Genomic DNA, 18,922 nt, shown 5'->3' on the forward strand with positions numbered 1-18,922 from the left:
ATCATAAAATTGGCCTCAATCATTGGATTCATTTATTGACAAGGGAAAGAGATAAGAGAGAAAGCAAATCTAGGGTGGATGAGAAGCTAGTAAGGGAGATTGATTAGACAAGGTATGGACAAAATGAAGAAAAATAAGCCAAACTTGAGAAAGTTGAGAATGAGATTGTACAAGTATGGGATAATATAAAGTTTTTTCCTTTTCAAATGAAAGATTAAGATTAAAATGATAATTGATGTCTTATCTACTGAATTATACCCAATTTAATGATACCGTAAAGTTTTAGCTTGCTCGCTCACTTGGTGTAGAGGTTTTGGGTCTTCGTTTTGTAAAAATGTTGGGTTTCACTTTTTGTTATTCCAGATCCGCTTTCTATTACTTAAATGCTAAATTAGTTGATGGTATTCTCAAATCTACGTTTAATCGTTTTTTCATTTATTCAAATTTTGTATGTGAACCATTTTGCTATGAAAGCAAGAGAACCATTAATTACAAGTCACAAACAAAGCATATTTTATTTGATTTGATTCACCACAAAAGCTGAAAGAACACAAATCATTGTATATTGAACAAAAAGACACCCAATAATTGCTTTACCTTGTGTAGTAAATTATATACAAATGAAGAAGAAGAGGAAGAAGAAGAAGAAGAAGAAGAGGGCAAATGGAGGATTTGAGAATTAAGATTTGGAGTTTGGCAATGTCAATGGCTTCCCTTTCACCACAGTAACTGGACATGAAGCATTTTTCACCACATAGTTGCTCACACTCCCAAGCAAAACCCTGCATTAATGTTTGATAATTAAGCCATTGAATTGAAGGGAGTTGGTTCAATTCTTGTAATTTAAATTATTTTTTATATATTAAAGGGTAATTATATTAAATGGTAAAATTGTTTAAAATATTTTCAATTTTAACAAGTGTCTATCAGTGACAGACCGCAACAGACTTCTATCACTGATACTATAGATAGTGATAGAAATCTATCCCAATTTATCACGAATAGATAGTGACATTTACTATATTTATAAATAAATTAGTTCATTTTTCTTTTTTCATTATCTTGAAATCAAAAGTTGTTGTATGAGTTACAAATTTTCATGAAAAATAGGCAAAATTAATCTTTCAATTTTTTAAGACAAAGATGAGGCCAAACTAGAATCAAAAGGTTACAGATTTTTTTTTTTTTAAAAAAAAAAAAATCAAATTATGTAATATATTTCTAACGTTTGGTATAGATTTAAATATCCAAACATTAAAAAGTGTCATTTTTAAGAAGTTTCATTTTTAAGAACATACTTAAAAAACAAAAAAAACAAAAAAAAAAACTTCTTCCTCCTCACTTTCCTATGAAAAAATTTGGGTGCTGAATTCATCTATCCAATCAGTAGTCCAATAAAAATTTGTCATGTGTTAAGTGGCTACACCTAATCATTACGCTACTTTCTTGTCCACCAATAAGCAAGAAATTACTTTATTTTAATTTAATATGCTTAAAAACCTCCGAGATAATCAATAAGTTAGAGTAAAGTTCACAACTTGTCCTATCAAAACACCTCTAAAAAAGATTAAAAAAAAAAATTGGTTGAAAGTTTTGTCATCAAATCACATGGTGCCACATGGCAGATCTTTTATTTTATTTTACTGAGTTAGACTCTTAAAAGGGAAAAAAAATAGAAAAATAGAAAAGGATTACCTTTTGATAGAGCCTAAACCTCTGCTTCCAAGAACAAGTGAGTGAAGATTAAGATCATCAACAGCCTCACACAACTTCTCCCTTGGATCACCCCAATAAACCTTAGCCACCACCTTTACCTGTTTCATTCTCAAAACAAAACAAACCAGTCTCAATCTCTAACATTCATCAAACAAAATAAAACAGAGAAAAAAACAGAGAGATATACCCCTTTATTTGTAGCTAATTTGTCAAGAATATCAAGAACCTCTGCATCATTACTCAATCCATATTGCTTCTCCAACTTAATCTCTCTAAATTCCTCAAGAGGAATCAAAGCTAAAAATTGGAAAAAAAACAAAAACAAAAACAAAAACAAAAACAAAAACAAAAACAAGAACAAATGGTTCATTATAGAACAAGAATAAAAATGAAGGAAATTTGAATGAAAAAACAAAAGAGAAAGAGGGTACGTGAGCCAGTGTCTTGGAAGAGGAGCTTTGTGGGAGTATCAGAATTAGGAGGCTCAACATGGATCAAAATCAAGTGATCTCCATGGCTAAGAAGGTTATGAGCAGCCCATTTTAAGGCTGATTTGCTTGTTGATGAGTAATCCATGGCTACTCCAATCCTGCGATTCTGATTATTCTCCATCTTTTTTCAGATATGATATGTTTTTCTCTCTGTTTTTTGAGTGTTTGTTTTGGGAGATGGGGTTTGTATTTTATAACAATGGTAGAAGGTTCTTGAAGGTGCTAGCTTCCTTTTAAACGACAAGTATTCCACACCCAACCCAGAGAATGTTTGTTCTTTTCTTCTCTTCTATCTTTTTCTCAGGTTAAATTATTTGTTTAGTTCATGCACCTTTATTTAGATTCTATACTTTTCAATTTGTATCTATTTTGACAAAGCTTATACTTCTAATTTTATGTTTAATTCAACTCTAAAATTGATACAAAATCGAAAATTAATAGTTCATATACTACTTTTTGATCTATATGCAATACTATTTTTTATCTATTTTCATCCATGTAATTGTAATTCGACCTTTATGAATTTTCTTTTTAAAATTTGAAAAAACTAAAATGAACTAAAACAAAAAAAAAAAACGTTTTAAATGTCTAATGAATAAAATGAAAGGTATCGAAATATTCATTTTGAAAGTAAAAAAGATCAAAATAAACCATTTTTAAAGTGCGTATAGAATAGGCGAGGAGAGTTCAGAAGCAGTAGATTTTAGGGGAAAAGGTGGCTTTTTTTTAATCTTTGGAGTCCTTCAGATTATCACAAGAAGTTGAAATTCAATGTGACAACGTTTTATCAACCGACTTCAAACAAGAATGCAATAGAATTTACAGGAAAGAGTGGTTTTTTCAGAAAGAATAGAATTTCTTGTCCACCCAACATAGAAGAACAGTAATGAAGTCAAATTTTAATCTCATACACAGCCACCATGGTTGCATGTATTACATTTTGCCTGAAGTCTTCAAGGCATTCAACTGATAAAATAGATTGATTGGGAGAGATGATGAATACTATAAAATTCCAAGTGGCAAATACATTGATTTTTCTTCCCTTTTCCAATAGAGACTAAATTCTGTTTTCTAAGTGAAGATAACATGGTGTATTGAATACAATGGAGTTCTTGTATTAGATAGAGCATCACCATTCACTATTTCCAGTAACCACCCAGTCTAATCACTTCTTCACCACTACTATCCCTTCTATTAACTCTTTCTTTGCTCGAATCCCCTTTCTGCTCGCTCACGTCACCATAGATATCTTTTAGTTTTGCCAGATTGCTCGATATGCTAGACGTCTTCTCTGTAGTTCCACCCCTTGCAGGGCTCGGCTCTCGCTCGTGATGGGCATTCCCCGTTTGTAGACTTCGACTTCTGCTCCGGCTCCTACTTCGGCTACGACTCCTTCGATAATGCCTAGAGCCACCATCACGACTACTCCTTTCAAAGTCCCTTCTACTCTCTCTATCGTTATAATGAGTCCTTCGATCATAATCATAACTTCGTTCTCTGTCCCGCTCTCTGTCCCTTTCCCTATCCCTAGCTCTCTCTCTCTCTCTATCTCGGTCCCTCTCCCGGTCTCTATACTTCTCTCTGTCCCGATCATATTCTCGATCTCGGTCCCTATCTCTTCCTCTGTCCCTGTCCCTGTCGTGATCTCTATCCCTGCTCCTCTCCCTGTCGTAATCTCTATCCCTGCTCCTCTCCCTGTCATAATCTCTATCCCTGCTCCTCTCCCTACTATCTGGATGTTCACGACTTTGACTACGACGACTGCTTGGAGATCTTCGTAGATCATCACTGTTATCTCTATCATTAGCTGATGGTGGCAGCGTACGACGAACAGGAGATGAGTCCCTAGTTGAGGCACGATGTGGGGCTCGTTGTCCAAAGGAAACAGAAAGTGAAGCTTTAACAGAAGGGGGTCGCCGTGCAGTGTCTTCAGACCCTATTCGATGAGTTTCCCCAGTCACACCTGAATGTTTGCTAGGAAGCTTCAACTTTTCGAGATTAGCCACAACTTGCCGCAAGACAGGAACTGGAATACGAGGGAAAAGAGTATCGAAGTAATACTGCAATTGGAAAACAAAATGTGAGCACCTGTTTAGCTACAAATTCGAGGATTCAAAAAATAACAATAATAATATGTTTAAAGGCAGATATATGTTCATATGTTCCAGTTTAAACATGTGGAATAATGATCTTTCTGCTTGTTATCCAGCACAATAGAATCACCAATACTACCAGATAACATGAAACACAATTTTTGCCGTTTAAAAGCTATAAAGACAAATAAAATAAAAGCTTAACAATCATTCCGCTCAGTGGGCCTAATGCAAACCCATATATAGATATCAAGATATACATCAGCATTCTACTGATTAAGCATTAAAACACACAATTTTTCAGTTTGCTCCCATTCTCGAATAGTTGTTCAGCTATGGCTGAACAAAGAAAATGTATTGAGGGCTCTGTTCACGTGAGTTAAATCACTACTGGCCTAAAAGCTTAGTCTCCATTCATCTCCTCAATTATCCAATTTAGTGACGTCATTAATCACACTGTTAGATTACAATGAGATAAAATCAAAACCTTGGTCTCATATTTTATTTCATTCATCTCTTTTCACCATATACTACAACAGAGCAACAACAGAATCCAAACAATGATTGATTTAAATATTTCAAGAATATTCCTTAAAACATTTCATTCATGATCTTGACTTCGGAATAATGTGAGAAAAACAAGTAGTTAGAATCTTAAGCCCAAAACTTCTTTTCCACGTCACAATTAAGAAAGTTCATGAAGGGGCAGAGCTCTCGAAGGTATCTCAGGTAAGAGCCAACACAACCATACTTCATAGGAAAGGCTACCACTAATCTGTAAGGAGCATAAGTGTGAAATACAACTACAAGAAAAGGTTATATGAGAAAAGTTGAGAAAATATTGGATACATTAGAAAAGACGAATAACAAGGAGTGAAGACAACACTAAAGTGGACAAGACACCATACGGCACATTGTGAAGTCAACTTCACCAGCTCATGCCAGAGAACATGGCTTTGAATCACCATGATAAACCAACGAAATATGAGATGTTTTAATGCAAATGAAAAGGACCTAATAACTTAAATCAGGAGGGAAGCGATTACTATTATGCTGTAGTTCTTTTCCTGAACTTTTTTGCATCTCCTCATTTCTGGGTGAAAATCTTTTAACTCTATTATACTCAAATATAACTCTTAACAATATCTTCCAACCATGAACTGAAAAATTCAGCGTTCCCATGGTTAAACACTAGAGAAATGCCAAAAGCAACTGTATATACACACAATTTATCATGTTTTTGGCGCAAGTTAAAATGGAAAAAGAAAGATATAACCAAGAAACATGATATAAGGGGGTAATGTTGGTATATAACCTGACCTGTCCAAGGAGCAAATCACGCACATAAACACCCATTGTAGTCATTCGTCCATGGGATCCTGGTGAAAACTCCTGAAACATGTCAAGTCTGTTTAGTTATTTTTCTGCCATTTGTAGCTTTAGATTCTTATTAAATTCGTTAGAAATGAAAAATGCAAAATGCCATAGATTTGTAAGGAAGAATTTTATTTTCTGTTATTTGTTGAAAGGGGAAAAGGACTACAAACAACAAATGAACGAACCAGAAACCATCTGAAAGAAGCTTGAGCATGGAAGTTACAAGGAAAAGCTCCAAATTGTTAGAAGTGAACATAGACATGAGATGGGTCTATACTTCCCTTTTTTTATAAGAAACAAATTTCATTGAAGTGAAACTTACTAAAAAAAGGCAGGATGCCCAGACAAAGGAGTTTGAAAAGATTTCTCCAACTGGTCAAAAGAGATGATAGACTATCAAGGCTACAGAACGATGAAAAGGGTGTTTCATGGAATGGCCAAAAACGAGGTGAGAGAATATAGGCACTTCCAAATCCCACTTACCCCAAACCACCCCTAGAAAAAACTGCCCAAGCTTTTTTATAAGAAACCAAACTTTCATTCTATAAAATTGAAAGAAGTACAAGGGAAGAAAACCATAAAACAGGTCCTAACATTAAATACAAGAAGAGACTCCAATACAAAAGAATAACACCAAGCTAGTAATTACAAAAGCTAACATAACAAACACCCATAAAAAACCATTAAACCTAGCAACCTCCTCCTGAGATCTATTCACCCTTCAGTAAATCCTACTATTCCTTGCTAGCCAAATTCCACCAAAAAATAACAAAAACAAAAACATCCTTGACATATAATGCTACACTCATTGTTTTAAAAAGCCCTTCAAGGCACGTGCGTGCACCTAGGCACTAGGCTCACGACTAGCACCTCAACTTGAAAAGGCGAGCCTCACAAAATAAAGCATGCATTAGGCATGTGCCTTTTGTGAAGCCCCAAGGCTCAAAGCCCTAGCCCTTGGGGCTTTCTAATTACTTTAAGAAAATAGTCATAATTAGGATTTCTCGTTCTTTATTAACTAAAGAAAATCAAATTTACTCAGTCTAAATGCAAAATTCCTAGTGTTTAGGATTTTTCCTTTTCATATTTCCACTTCAACTATGCTTTCTTGTCTCTAAGTAGTACATTTACATATACTATGCCTCATCAAAAAAAAAAAAACCGCTTTCTTTGCATCTTGCGCTTTTTTTGCACCAAAAGACTATTGCATCTTGAGCTTTAAAAAAACTGGCTGTAGTCTCCTAAATCACAAAGTTGCCATTTTTGCCAAGAGCCAAACCAATCTCAAACGACTTCAAGCATAGACTCCAAAGGGAATAAGCAAACTAGCAATCTAACAAAAGATGTTCAAGATCCTCCTCTACCGCCTATAGAGAACGAGCATTGCGGGTGCATCAAAAAGTAAAGGTCTCTTGAGATAGTCTTGGATGTTCACTCTCCCATTCAAAACTTGCCAAGCAAAGAACTTGAAACTTTAATGGATATCTTAACAATCCAGGTCATGCAAAACTTGCTAAGCAAAGAACTTCAAATGGAGCAAAGAATGTGGAAAAGCAATCTGCAAAAGAAACCCTCAATCATCAATACAGAGCCTCATTACGTAATTCTAATGCCTAAACCTCCCAGCTCCACTGCCTTCAAAATGCCTCCCACCTAACAAAGTGAGGTCCACCATCCCAGAGGACTTTCGAAAACAAATATATACAAATAAAAACATCTATCAAGAGGATTTTCGAAAGAGAATGAATGAAATTCGAGTTCTTTTGGGAAAAAAAATCAAGACAGACATAATCTTGAAGATTTTTCAAGAAACCATCAAGAATCACATTTAGTCACTCAAGAAGATCAAGAACTCATCCAAATGGGTTGTGAAATTGCGCAAAAAATGAATGAAGTAGAAGAACAGAAAAAATCAATTGAACATGAGTTAAATAAGAAAGGTAGAAAGATCAAAGAGGAGCTTGCATTGGAAGAAGGAAAAAACGATGGGACTAAAACAGAGGTTACTTGATTTGAACCAGATGATAAGGAACTATTAATCGATGAAATCAACGAAGAAGGTGTTGAAGAAGATGAAGCCATTGCAAAGAATGTGTCCATTTGGTCAAATCAATTAAACGAGCCTCACAACCAACCACAATTACCTCCACCACAAGAGAATGGAGCAGAAATTAGTCATGACCACAAGAAAGACAACAAGAGAATCAACACCACCTATGGTATGCAAAAAATGTCCAAGATTTACCAAGAATTGTTCAAGTTCAACCACGATCAAGGTTATATCAAAGGAAATACTGGGAGGATGTGAATTATTTAAGTGTAGAAGAAAAAGATACACATGGGCAACCTAATTCGAAGAAAATTAAAAATCTTTTTCCAACCTTCCTTAAGGAGTCTGCTGCATATATTTTAGCAACAATCGGTTTTTTGAACAACTTAATTCTTGGGTTCATTGATGATAGTATTGATAGAAAAAAATTTCCCTTTCAAGAATCAAATATTCGATATATTGATGTGGCTCGTGAAAATTTGTTGTTATTCATGCCCGATGTTCAAAGATGTGTCCTTCGAGTGGCTTACTTTTTTTTTATTTTCATTTTCGTTTTAAAACTCGAGAACGAGTTTTTTTTTTAGGGATAGAATAATGTAGTAGGAATAGGATATGTTAGGATATTATGGTCAAATCCTTAATTGATTAGGATTGGGATTAGTTTCCATGATTGATTAGAATTGGGATTAGTTTCCTTGGTTTATTAGGATTAGGATTAGGATTAGTTTCTTTGACTAATTAAGATTAGGATTAGTTTCTTTGACTAATTAAGATTAGGATTAGTTTCTTTAATTAACTAGTATTAGGATTAGTTTGCTTTCCAATTCTCTATAAATAGAGAGATTGTCTTCTTGTATTGGCAATTTTATATTCCTAATAAAGATTTTGATTTTATCATGGGAAGTTTCTCTCCTTTTATCTCCTAGGCTACATCATGGACACTAGTGCCTCTTTTGTAAATTAAGTTAAAACTTCACTCAAACAGCACCAACTCAGCTAAAACAGCCTAATAGACAAAGGGACAAGGTGTCCCTTCTATAAAACCCCATGACATAAAGTAATTACTTGATTAGAAAGTATCAACGGCCACAAAGTTCAAATTCATATTCACAAGCATATATGACATCTCAACAATATTGAAAATAGGCCTGCGCTTCTCAATTATCAATATATAAATAGATACATTAAGGGTAGCAGAAACCAGAAAGCAACTTATAGTCACATTAACGGAAATTTTAAGCCAAACACAAGCATCCTAACCGTAATGCTTTAACAACAATCCACAAAAATGGAAATAATAATAGTGATAATAGTAGTAATTATTGAAATAGAAAAGAAAGAAACGACACAAGGAGTTTACGTGGAAAACCCTAATTCAAGGAAGAAAAACCACGATAGAAAAGGCCTTATTATTTTAATATCATACATACAATAGACCCCAACCTCAGATATAAATAAGATGAGGTGAAACCCTAATTTAGCAAATATAGTATAAATTACAAAAATGTCCCTAGGGCTAATTCAACGTATCTCAACACCCCCTCAAGTTGGGGCGTAAATATCGACAAGACCCAACTTGCTAAAACAAGCTTCAAACGTCTGTCTCGATAACCCTTTCGTAAGAACATCTGCAACTTGTTGGACCGAAGGTACATAGAGAATACAGATAGCTCCGCAATCTAACTTCTCTTTAATAAATTGCCTGTCAATTTCCACGTGTTTGGTTCTATCATGTTGCACGGGATTATTCGCAATACTGATGGCAGCCTTATTATCACAATACAACCTCATGGGCCCCAAACTACTCTGGTGAAGATCAGATAAAAATTTCTGCAACCAAATTTCTTCACTCTCTCCCAAACTCACAGCTCTATACTCTGCCTCAGCACTACTTCTAGCCACCACACCCTGTTTTTTACTCTGCCAAGTTACCAAATTTACCCACACAAAGGTACAGTACCCTGAGGGTGACTTTCTATCAGTCACAGATCCGGCCCAACCTGAGTCAGTATACGCCTCGATGCTCCGTGTGTCATGTTTTCTGAACACTAAGCCCTTCCCAGGGGTGGACTTCAGGTATCTCAAAATTCGAGTCACAGCTTCCATGTGCTCCTCATATGGATTCTGCATGAACTGACTTACCACACTCACAACATAGGAGATGTCGGGCCTAGTATGAGATAAGTAAATCAGTTTCCCTACCAAGCGTTGATACCTCTCCTTATTCATAGGAACTCCTTCCGAAATGCTTTTCAGTTTGCTATTGACCTCAATAGGAATGTCAATGGGTTTGCATCCAATCATTCCTGTTTCCTTCAACAAGTCCAGAGTGTATTTCCGTTGATCTTGCCACTTCCATCCCGAGAAAATACCTCAAACTACCAAAATCCTTGATTTCAAATTCACCTGCCATCCTCTGTTTCAACTTAGCAATTTCTGTTGTGTCATCTCCTGATAAGATGATGTCATCAACATACACCACCAACACAGCAATCTTCCCTAAGGATGATTTTGTGGTAAACAAGGTATGATCAGAATGCCCCTGAACAAACCCTTAGGACTTAACAAACACGATGAACCTGTCAAACCATGCCCTAGGGGATTGCTTCAACCCATATAAGGACTTCTTGAGTTTGCAAACATGATTCCCAAACTTAGCTTCAAAACCTGGAGGTGGACTCATGTAAACTTCCTCTTCTAACTCACCATTTAAGAAGGCATTTTTTACATTTAGTTGATGTAGGGGCCAATCTTTATTTACGATGACAGACAAAAGAACACGAATCGTGTTTAACTTAGCCATTGGGGAAAAGGTTTCTGAATAATCAATCCCATACGTCTAAGTGAACCCTTTAGCAACTAACCTAGCCTTATATCTCTCGAGCGTTCCGTCAGACTTATACTTCACTGTGAACACCCATTTGTAACCAACTGTTCTGTGACCTCTAGGGAGAGCTACTAACTCCCAAGTCTTATTTGCCTCGAGAGCTCTCATTTCCTCCATTACTGCCGCTTTCCACTCGGGAACTTCCATGGCCGCATGTACACTGGTAGGTATTGCTAGAGCATCCAGTTGAGTAGTGAAAGCCTTAAAACCAGGAGATAAAGTTACCATAGGTCAGAAAACAAGGGTACTTTGTACATGACCTGGTTCCCTTTCTCAGAGCAATTGGCATATCCAGAGTGGTATCCCTCCAATCAAATATCCAAACTTATGGCGTCCCTCAAGAACCATTTTAATTGTTTGAGACCAAGAAAAGTAATTTTGTCCATTCAGCTTCTCTCCCGTGATCATTCCTACAGAATTTCCTATAGTCCCAGATAAAAGATTAGTAGTAGGAAGAGTAGGAAACATTGATACCGGATTTTTTGAATACATCGGGAAAGAATCATGGCCATTCAATCTGGCTCCAAGGGCGGCCATCTGTTGTTGGAGATTAAGCAATTGTTGTTGGAGTTCCCCATGAGATTCAGATTTGGAATGTTTCTGTCAATAGGTCATGGGATTTTCTTCAACGGAATCACCCATTCGAAACTGAGGTTGAACTGGGTACACATGAGGAAGAGGTTGTCCACCATGGTACTGTGAAGAGGCTACTGCCGGAAGTCCACTGGCGGCAAAATACGGCAGCCCGTGATCGACATTGCTCCCAGACGGCTGCGACGGTGGGTAACGGACCGAGGGCTCGACGATCGGCTGATGGGTTGAAGAAAACACACCGATCTGACCCGACCCGGTAGCTGGATCAAACCCACGGCCGCCTGGAGCAAATCCGATCCCATGCGAAGTCGAAGGACCGATCGTGTGCGAAGTCGAAGGACCAAGCGTGTGCGAAGTGGAAGAACCAATCGCATACGAAGTCGAGGGACCCTCATCGATGATGTTTGGCTGGAACGACTGCGTCTACTGCGTCTGGGAACTGATCGACACGTCGGCTGGAGCGAGTCCACCAACTGCTGTTCGGTGCACCAGCTGGAGCTGTTCGGCTGTGCCGCCTAGGATGATGGTTCGGAGATACCGATCAACTGCTGCTTGAATCACAGCCACATTAGTCGTGTCTGCCAGTGTACCTTCACCTATCCAATTTGATGACTAAGTTTCTTCTATCGGGGTTAGGGTTTCATCACCTTACTCTGATACCATATTGAAATAGAAAAGAAAAAACGACACAAGGAGTTTACGTGGAAAACCCTAATTCAGGGAAGAAAAACCACGATAGAAAAGGCCTTATTATTTTAATGTCATACATACAATAAACCCCAACCACGGATATAAATAAGATGAGGTGAAACCCTAATTTAGCAAATATAGTATAAATTACAAAAATACCCTTGGGGCTAATTCAATGTATTTCAACAATAATAATAATCAAGCTTCTATATGCATCACATACCTCTTCATCTTTAACATACGGTTCAAACCAAGTCCAGAGAGTCTTTGGATCTGCAACATATCTCAAGTATAGAAATCCAATCTGGAAAAATTAATTTAAGAAATAACATCAAAAGGTAGCAGAACCCAACGTATTATAACACAGCTAAGACCATAACTTCTTAAACATCGGACAGCTAAGGGCATCATAATTATCAGATATTAAAACAAATTACACAGAAAAAGGGGCATGCAAGAATATAAGTAACCATATTAAGTCCTTTGATGTATTCTAACCTTATTAAGTATACAACAAAAGGATGCAATATCCATATGGATAACATTGAGCACTCGTCAAAGAATATCAATTTACAGATAAATAAATCCAAGGGATTGAAATAATCTCAGCATCTTTAAAAAAATAATAATAATAATAATTAAAAAAAGGTCACCTCAAACCTTAGATAACTGCAAAGCAAAGCAAAGGCACTATTAATTTATAGTGTGAGAAAGGGCACAGCAACCCAAAGTGACAAGGCTCATCCTTTGTTCATAACATCTGGTGAGCAAGGCAAGAACGTTACCAAGCATATGCATGTATCAGACAGTTTTATAAACTAAAGAAATAGAGTAATGTAGGAACTAGCAAAAAGGGAAAAAGATGAACGTCAGAGAAGATCTCAAAAAGAATTCTAATATAAAGTCCATTAAAAAATTTCAATCCAAATAAAAGCACAAACATTATCAACTCAGAATAATAAATTTAAGAGAGAGAAAGAAAGGAGACCTGTGCTCCTAATTGACGACTTGCTAAAATGGCGTATTTGAATGAGAAAGAGAACCTGACTGCCAATCAAAAACCTAAAAGAAGAATTTTTCTTTTGATGGTAAAAGTTGAAATCGTTCAAGTGGACATTTAAAACTAATCGAACATTCTGCTTATAACTTATTGTATATGCCATTATACCATTCTAAAATTCATAATAACCAAAAGCTCTCAAGACATATTCATTGGTGATTTTTGACCTCTTCTAAAAAGTGATCCTTAATCACTTTCACGAACTTAGGGCTAACTATGATTACTAGCAAGTTATTCCATAAACACTATTTACGTAATTTACTTCATACTTCAGGATCAAGTTTTTTGGCTCGGGTCTTCTTGCAATTATTCTGTTTTATTGTTTTATAGGGATAGCTGGAAAGCTTCTCTAGTAATCTTCTTGGCAGGGAATTGGGGAATCGATGACGATGGCAGAAAACAAATTTCTGCTCACAAAGTGACTCACACTTGTGTTTGGGGAGAGGATAAAGAGCAAGGTTTATATCAGGTACCAATGATTCTAGTACAACAGAATCATCAGAACATAAAGTACTAATTGAAGTGATAGAATAAAGTACGACTTAGAAAGAGAGCAACCCAAACACATCAATATACAAAGAGCTAGTCTCCAACATATTCGCAAACAGCAAACTAGTTTAGATTAGTAGTTGTTCTAGGTGACAATGACCAAGATCCTCCAAGAACAAGCTGTTTATTCATTGAACAACCTAGAGTTGAGAGAGAACTAGATATTTAGAAGTATAGATAGAAACTGATTAATCAATTAGCAAACATGAAAAGCAACACAGTGACATTACCTAATTACCATTGTAAACCATTTACAACAGCTATATTTGATCCAACTTGTACGTTAGTAATCCAAGTTTCAAACTAGATATAATATATTAACATTTTCTCAGAGCACAGTGAAGATTGTAAAAGTACATGCATATTGGTTTGCACCACATTATATATTTACAAAAAACAAAAATAAAAAATAAAATAAAAAATAAGGATAAAGACTATAAATGGACCATGACATAAATGCTACGAAACAATTATTACATCTTTGCTATAAACATGATTACTAAAGGTCAAAAGGTTTCCACCTACCGCTCTGATGTAAGGAGAATCTTCGTGCTTTAAAAGCCCATGCATTTGCTTAACAGTAAGTTTCATGGTGAAAAACTTGTACAGAAGGCAGAATGCTGTTGAAGGACCACGGCAGTTACCAGTCATCCATGGCTCCACGTGATCAACTTGGTTATAAATCTCATCAACCACTTCATGGTATGTCTTCAAACGATAAAGCTCCTTAAAGTAATCAGAAGACAGAATATTCATACATAGAACCTTCTCCAGCAAAGAATCAATTGGCTTCCCGCAAGTCTTTATCTCCATTTATGTGTCATCAACTAGACATCTACCTACGGGGATGAGAATATACAACTACATTACAAATTTAGAAAGTAAAAATATATAACTTCGTTTTCTGATACTTTTAACAGCAAGCCTGAAGAATAGTTTGGTGAAGAAAAACAAAAAATACAGTCACTCTCATCTGATAGCATATGAGAACCCAACATGATCTGTGCATGCAAAAAGAATCTAAAGAAGGAACCAACAACAAAAGGTGCCCACAAAAGAACATTTGTCTCGTTTCCACAAGTGACATTCAATTGGCATTTCAAGCGGTGCCAACTGGCAAAAAGAGAGGCACATCCTCCCAAAGTCAGAAGCCAGGAAAGCCTTCATTCACTTTCTTGTTTTAACTATTAGGATCCACATACTCCGAGCAGCAATGAAAATTTAAAATCAGAAAAAGCATTCTACTTCCTCTCCAATATTCTCATGTCCAATTTCATCAACCTATGTCATCACAAATTTTCCTCGTCAGGTGACTCAATCCCAAGGACAAGCTCTCAACTTGTATGCCTTTGCCACTGAATCTTTCAACCACAGTCCAGCGACCAAATTGATAAGAATGGTATTAGGGTGTTAGAAGGGATATTAAGGATATATTAGTAATAGTTAGGGGAGTTGTTAGGGAATTTGGTTATAAATAGAGAGAAGGGGAAGAAGGAAGATAGGCATGTCTCATGATTGGAAGGGTCCAAATTGGTTTATTATGTAGTTTGGTCTGATTATATCTCAATATATTTGGGTTCCATCACAAACCAGTTCAACAATCAAAATTTCATTTGTTCAACAAGCTCTATGGATATTGTTATGGATATAGGATATGTGACGGAAGCTTTCTGGGCTGTGATTGTCTTTTCACGAGAGAGAAATTCAAGAGGGAAGGATGAATGAATCATTAAACAGAAAAAAAAATCCAAACTGGGGTAACCTTTGAGTTGAAGAAGAGGAGACAAACTTTAGTTCAAATTTCAACATTCTTCCAATTATATAAATGTCAAGAAAATATGTTTAGAGGATCAGCTAGATAAAAGACTTGAAGAGTTGGATGGATTACTACATTTTGGCTATTTGAAGACTTTTCCTACTACATTTCTATCTCAATGAACTGGAAGCCAGTTTTGTATAGTTAGATCTAACTACTCTTGTTAGCTGTCCTTTTGTATATCCTTCTTGTATTCTTTCACTTTCTCTAAATGAAAGCTCAATTTCTCACCAATAAAAACACATTTTTATCTCGACATCCATGTTTTTTATTTAGAATTGTATACTTTTGCTGTGTTTGTTTATTAGATGAAAACAACAATAATCCATAGAACACAAATATTTGCATTGGCAGCCATTTGGAGAATCCGTCGTGAGCAATGAGAGCAGTTGGTGCTTGCAGAAAGTTGCTCAAATATTATTATATAGTCTTATCTCAGTCCAAGAGGATTCCTATGCATTTTCACTCCAAAGTAACGGTTGAACAGCTGCCAGTTAGTTTACTACAATTTTTTTAGTAAAAAGTTCATTTACTTCATGGTTCCACCATGGTTAATTAGATACAGTAGTCACTAAGTTTGAGAAAGTAAACTTTTCAAGATTTTCAATTACAACTATTTCAGTTATGCAAAAAAGTAATCCAACCCATCCCCTACAGTTTGGGCTGGGTTGTTCAGTTTCTTCAAGTTGTCAGGTTATTACAACACCCTACCTGGAGCATACATCCAAAAGTCAGCGAAGGTGCTGTTCACTATATGTATAAACCACCAAACTTATGAAAGGCCTGGCTTTAATTGAGAAAAATGATATATATATATACACACACACGCACACAATACAAAACAGGAGAACCCAACAAAAGAGGGAGCGAGGGGCAGTGAAAAACAATCATCTTTGATACAACAAAACAAAACCATGCCATCATCAAGCTGGAGGGCCTTCAATACATCTGATTTCTTACCTCCAACTGATATTCTACTCAAATGTGTTTGTCATAAAATTTAAGAAAAATACGATAATAAGCCTTCTTGTTAACTCAATTAGAGACTTGTGTTTTCCATTTTCATACCAAAACCTTTCACAAATAGGAATTATATCTGCGAAACCCAAATGGTTATCCTAACATTACACCCAAAAACGAACAGAACAAATGGATGAAAGCAAACAATTCGCAAACCACAGAACAGATAAACCCAACCAAAACCAAAGCGAGGGAGATTTAGTAAAGTAAAAATAAAAGTATCCTTAAATCACTAAATAAGAAGTAAAACAATTATGCCAAATCCCCTCCCTACAAGGCTAAAAGCCCATCTAATATGACAACTGCAGGATTTGACACGAGGATGAATAGAACTCACCATTAGATTTCTCAATTTATGTTCATCATAGTAATAAAGAGGTAGGAAGAGGCGAAAGCTTGAAAAAGCAATCCCCACCACCAGCACCAGCACATTTTACAACATTAGAACAACCATCTTCCAAAAAAAATTAGAACTAATAGAAGTCAATGGCTAAAGTTGCTTCAATCCCATGAACCCAAGCTAGTTTACCCCACACATAAACATTCTTCGAAGTACCCAGATTCAAAAACTGATTGACCATCCCAAAAACGATAAACCCAAAAGGTGCAAAAACAATCGCGACAAACACATACCGGTGGAAATCAAATTAAGTAGCGAAAAGTGTAGAGAGCGGGAAGAAGAAGCCCTAACCTGAAGTTAAAATTATCTGAAGTCGAACGGAAAAGGGGAAGACAACAAAGAGAGGAAATCTCGCAGCACGAGAGAGAGGATCCTGCCAACGCGCTCGTTAGGGCTTTTATAATGCCGGTCCCAACCGGTGGCGCTCAGTGGAGATGATTTGGGTTTCGATTTCTTCCCGAAGATAATTTTGTGCTTGAGAGGAATCTGTGTGGGGTATATTCGAATTGTTGGGCTTTATTCCGTTTATTTTGGGCCTATACCAAATTTGTGGATTGGGCCTTTCAAATCAATGGCTCGGCCCAAATCATTCTTGGCCCTAATTGAGCATTTTAACTCAGGAAATGTCTAATGTGAGGGATAACAAAACCCCACGCTTTAATAAAGATTCTACATTTCAATTATGTTCAACTTTTTTACTAGTTATAAAAATGTCTATGTTGACTTTAAAATTACAAAAAAAAAAAAACTCAATTACCATTTAGTCCCTAACCATCAATTAGTTACATGCTTTTTAAAATAGGAAAGATAAATGAATTTTAAAAGAGGCACGTTTTTTAAGAAAAATATTAAACAATGAGATTTTCTAAATACCCACGACTTTTCATCTTCTTCGATTTCTCTCTCAAAATTCTTTCTCTTAGATCATTCCAGTCACACCTTCTCTCTTAGTTCTTTAATTTTTTGCCAATCAAACTTCCCAAATCTTTCATCATTGCATCGTCGACGATGTGTCCTGCCAAGACCCAACCTCCGTCATGGTTCTTGTTCAGATCGTCAGCCTTGGATCTACTTCGTTTGCATCGTCCAGTTTGGAGGTCTAAACCCTTCGTTTATGTTATTATCACATATTTGAGCTTGTTGTTCTTCACTACTGGGAGCCGATTTCAGTGACTTTCCAACTTGCAATTTCGATCTCCTTCCATTTCAACTGTGAATTCCATTTCGATGGTGACCAAATGATTTCAACGATTCGGACAACTTTCTAGCGATTTTGAACCTAGCGAAACCGATTTTCTTCTTGTTTTTATAACTTCTACAATTTTAAACATACAATTGGGATTTTTCTCTCTCAATTTTTTCTAAAAATCAAGATATGTTACATACGGTTGGATTTTTTTTTTTATCCTTCAAAGAATGAGTTTTATGGTTAACTGATTATCCATGTCGAAGTGTGCTTATTAGAATTTTTCATAATTTCATATATTTTTATCATATATACTGTAATATATATTGGGGTATTAAGATGGTTTGGGATTTAGGCTTTAGGTTTTATGGTACATATCCTATCATATGATATTGTTTGGAGGTTTATCAAGTATCTATGTCTTAATGAATGTGTTGGATTTCTCACTGCTTTATATGAAATATATTGGGATATAGAAGAGGATTTATATAATATATTTTGGTATAAATGATCAATGAATAAGGTTAATTTATGTATACTACAATATTTTATGACATATACCCTGTCATACGCAAGAATGAAAAATCACAAATTTCGTCAAAATATTGCTAAATCGAGGTATTGATAGAGACATCAGTATGTAACATCTTTTTTACGAAATATCGTCAAAATATTGTTGAAATATCGTCGATATCATCGATATTTTAAAGATATCACTGATATTTTGGCGATACTTTGATTTTTTTTTTTTTTTTGGCTTTATAATTTATATAATTTGTGATCTCATTGTTAACGAAGGTTTAGTTATTGTCGAATTAGTGGATGGTAATACGTGTAGAGGGATATGAGAAGTTCTATCATTTCATATAAAACTCACATAGAATACATAATGTACATCCTCTAATAAATAGGCAAAAAATAACGTCTTGTAACAAAATAAGAAAAAAATAGCTAACCAATTGATTTTATAAACTAATTACATCTTAATACTCC

At 35.7% G+C, this 18,922-nt stretch overlaps 2 protein-coding genes across 4 annotated transcripts; both read right to left on the reverse strand.

The window, feature by feature from the left end:
• Positions 1 to 489: 489 nt before the first annotated feature.
• LOC120067720 (Adenine nucleotide alpha hydrolases-like superfamily protein) lies at positions 490 to 2,427 on the reverse strand. Its single transcript, XM_039019276.2, has 4 exons — positions 2,148 to 2,427; positions 1,904 to 2,013; positions 1,696 to 1,814; positions 490 to 782 (listed from the first exon to the last, which is right to left on the reverse strand). The coding sequence occupies exons 1-4, from the start codon at positions 2,326 to 2,328 to the stop codon at positions 680 to 682; spliced, it is 513 nt and encodes a 170-aa protein (XP_038875204.1). The 5' UTR covers positions 2,329 to 2,427; the 3' UTR covers positions 490 to 679.
• A 667-nt stretch (positions 2,428 to 3,094) lies between these two features.
• ATSRL1 (PRP38 family protein) lies at positions 3,095 to 17,235 on the reverse strand. Of its 3 annotated transcripts, none has more exons than XM_039019240.2 (5): positions 17,035 to 17,235; positions 14,033 to 14,346; positions 12,122 to 12,202; positions 5,621 to 5,692; positions 3,095 to 4,267 (listed from the first exon to the last, which is right to left on the reverse strand). In XM_039019240.2, the coding sequence occupies exons 2-5, from the start codon at positions 14,318 to 14,320 to the stop codon at positions 3,347 to 3,349; spliced, it is 1,362 nt and encodes a 453-aa protein (XP_038875168.1). In that variant the 5' UTR covers positions 14,321 to 14,346; positions 17,035 to 17,235; the 3' UTR covers positions 3,095 to 3,346. The 3 variants fall into 3 exon arrangements, with proteins under 3 accessions (XP_038875168.1, XP_038875169.1, XP_038875170.1); XM_039019241.2 differs by having other exon boundaries at positions 14,033 to 14,342; positions 17,035 to 17,208; XM_039019242.2 differs by lacking the exons at positions 14,033 to 14,346; positions 17,035 to 17,235 and adding an exon at positions 12,559 to 12,629.
• Positions 17,236 to 18,922: the final 1,687 nt, after the last annotated feature.

This window comes from Benincasa hispida, chromosome 12, assembly GCF_027475165.1.
Source record: "Benincasa hispida cultivar pf3 chromosome 12, pf3_genome.v1.1, whole genome shotgun sequence".
NCBI lineage: Eukaryota > Viridiplantae > Streptophyta > Magnoliopsida > Cucurbitales > Cucurbitaceae > Benincasa > Benincasa hispida.